At 37.0% G+C, this 2,728-nt stretch overlaps 1 protein-coding gene across 1 annotated transcript; it reads right to left on the bottom strand.

Annotated features, from left to right (window-relative positions):
- Positions 1-722: 722 nt before the first annotated feature.
- On the bottom strand, positions 723-2,388 carry LOC111053544. Its single transcript, XM_039425741.1, is given in 4 exon segments — positions 723-1,022; positions 1,096-1,576; positions 1,578-1,992; positions 1,995-2,388. Coding segments are annotated over 4 exon segments (1,425 nt in total). The 3' UTR covers positions 723-887.
- Positions 2,389-2,728: the final 340 nt, after the last annotated feature.

Genomic DNA, 2,728 nt, shown 5'->3' with positions numbered 1-2,728 from the left:
TCTAGCAGCAAAAGATTATTGAAGTGTGAAATATTTTCATTTGAAAAACGTCTTTTATAGATGTATTTGGGCTTTCCATTGCCTGTATTTAAAATGAAAGTCAACTGAGCATCGTGATCAGATAAATCGCTCTTTACTGGATTACAAATAATTGAGTCATGGGAGATGTTAGAAGCAACATTATCCAACAATGATTTAGAATTGGGAGTGATACGGGTTGGTACTTTGACAAGTTCATGAATGTTGAATGAGGAGAATATACCTTTCAATAATCTTACATTGCGATCATCTTTTTTCAAAAAATCAATATTCCAATCACCGGTAACTAATATATTTTTAAATTTTTTAAATAATTTCGAGAACAGTTTCTCCATTCTAGAAATGAAAGCATTCTCACTATTGCTTGGTGCTTTTATATGCAAACGAGGACAAAACTAGAACTTGATGCTTTGCCACGTTCAGCTATATCACACAGAACTATGCAGCATTCAAAACACCTCTCATCATTGAATTCATTCTCCAGGTCTGTCAAACGTGTTACTGTCAAGTTGGAAAGGTTATTACGAACAAAAACAGCAACACCTCCGCCCATGTTGAGACACCTACTGACCTTTGAGACACATAGGTAATTTGGTATGATAAAGCTTTCATTCTGATGGATCCAATGCTCTGTTAGACAAACCATATTTGGAGGGACTTTCCAAGAAGCACACATGTGGTCAATCTTATTCCTTGCACCACGTATATTGTGATGATAAATGCTTAACGCCTGTTCATAATTTGGGGTCCCACTATTCGATATAAATGCTTTGTCTGGCTGTTTATCTATAAAAAACTTGAATTGTTAATTTTCAAATTTACCAAAGATGAAGATCTTGGTAATTCAATCAAACTATTACTAAGGGGTAAAGTCCGAGATAGTCTATTGTCCTTTTCAGATGACATGGAATCATGCACATTTTCACAGTTTTCCATTTCCTCTTGATTGGGTGTGATAGGATAGGAACCCAGATAGTGAATAGCGGGAGACTCAGGCAATTGAGGGATCCGCAGGTCATCCGCAGTTGTAGCCCTGTCACCAGTAGTCGCCGATAGATCAAGGTCACCCGCACTAATTCTCGCAGCATTCTGCTTGGCAAACACTTCAAAGTTCCTGGCTAGTATCAGCTTTCCGCGACGATTGAGATGCAGACCGTGCCTTGTGAAGTGGGATCGCTGGAGGAAGTCATTGACGTCCAAAAAAGAAAGCCGCAGACCGCCCTCATATTCACTCACTACTCTCGATAGATAGGAGTTGGAGAAGAGTATGTTTTCATTTAGGCTGAGGTTGTCATATCTGTACGGTTCGCTGCATACAACGATTTTAGATCTCAACCGTAGTTTTAGAAGAGCGTTTATTCCTTGGAATACAGTTAACTGATGAGGTTCGTCTACATGGAAGTCGTTTGTGCCAGCCAATATAACAATAACATCATCTTTGGTGAAATCCTTAACAAAATCCATGCCATCTTGAATAATATGTTTTAATTCAGCGCCAGGTTTAGTATAAACGAAGGTTTCAAAGCTGTCATACAGATCCTTGGCTATCCGATAGAATTGTCATTCTCCTTTTTTTCCCAGTATGGGTTGTTTCAGTAATGGTGTTTTTAACATGAGACGTCTTGGGCAACACTATAGGTCTGTGAACTTGAGCCTTGACCAGTAGTTTATGAGAAGTGGTAGGCCTATTATTACTCGCAGATTTAGCGTTTTCAGAGAGAAGTTCAAATCTGTTATTTACCGTTATAGCTCCAGTCTCAGTAAAATCGGTTCTAGCTTTAGCAGTATTTCTTGGCGTAATAAATTCATCATTGCTCCTAGAAGTTACTTTGTCCAAAATAGTGTCTCTGTTAAAAAATAATCTATTATTATCGGCTTCAATAATTTTTATTATTTCATTCTTATTATTCAATTCCTCGTTTAAATGGGTGTTAGATGCCTCCAGTTTTTTTTTCGCGCTTCCAATAACAGTATTTCCTCCTCAGCCTTTTCCTCATTGAATAAGGAGTCCTCAAAGTTTTCTTTACGCTTATTTTTCTCGTACTCTACTTGCTTAGTCAGTTCAGTATTATTATTCAGAAGGTCAGTGCGTTCATTCAGCAGTTCATTATTGTAGGAGATTGTGGTGTCCAATTTATTTAGAATTCCAACAACATTCGGAATTATGTCAATAATGGCATCATTCGTGAATTTATCCGAGATCACTGATAGAGTTCCTCTAATATTGACAGCTAATTCTATCACCGTATCATTAACAAGATCACAGTTCATATTATTCAACTCCAATTCCGCTTCCCGGATCAAACACTCCTGCTTTCGGCGTGTTGTCATTCGGTTCATTGTCAACATCTTAAATTCAAAATCTAGCGCCAAAACAAGTATAATCGAAGATCATTAGAGCAGTGCACAGAAGATAGCACAAAAGAGCTGTGTTTATGTCTCTATTTGTCAGATGAAAACAAAACAAAATTGTGTGTTTGGAACACAATATTTGACATCACAGCTTTGTTTGGACTACTTGGAAGGTAAACATATCACAAATCCTCATCTCTACCCCTTGTGCTTCAGGGATGAGGGTGGTTTAAAAGTTGAGTTTTTTAATTTTTTAATTAAGTTGGAAAAAATGACTAACTAGATATAAAAAATGAAGCAAGATAAATTCCCTACAATTTTTGTTTAGTAGAGTTTT

This window comes from Nilaparvata lugens, chromosome 4, assembly GCF_014356525.2.
Source record: "Nilaparvata lugens isolate BPH chromosome 4, ASM1435652v1, whole genome shotgun sequence".
In the NCBI taxonomy this organism is placed as follows: domain Eukaryota; kingdom Metazoa; phylum Arthropoda; class Insecta; order Hemiptera; family Delphacidae; genus Nilaparvata; species Nilaparvata lugens.
The sequence above is the reverse complement of the archived record's forward strand: the minus strand, read 5'-3'. Positions and strand labels throughout refer to the sequence as shown.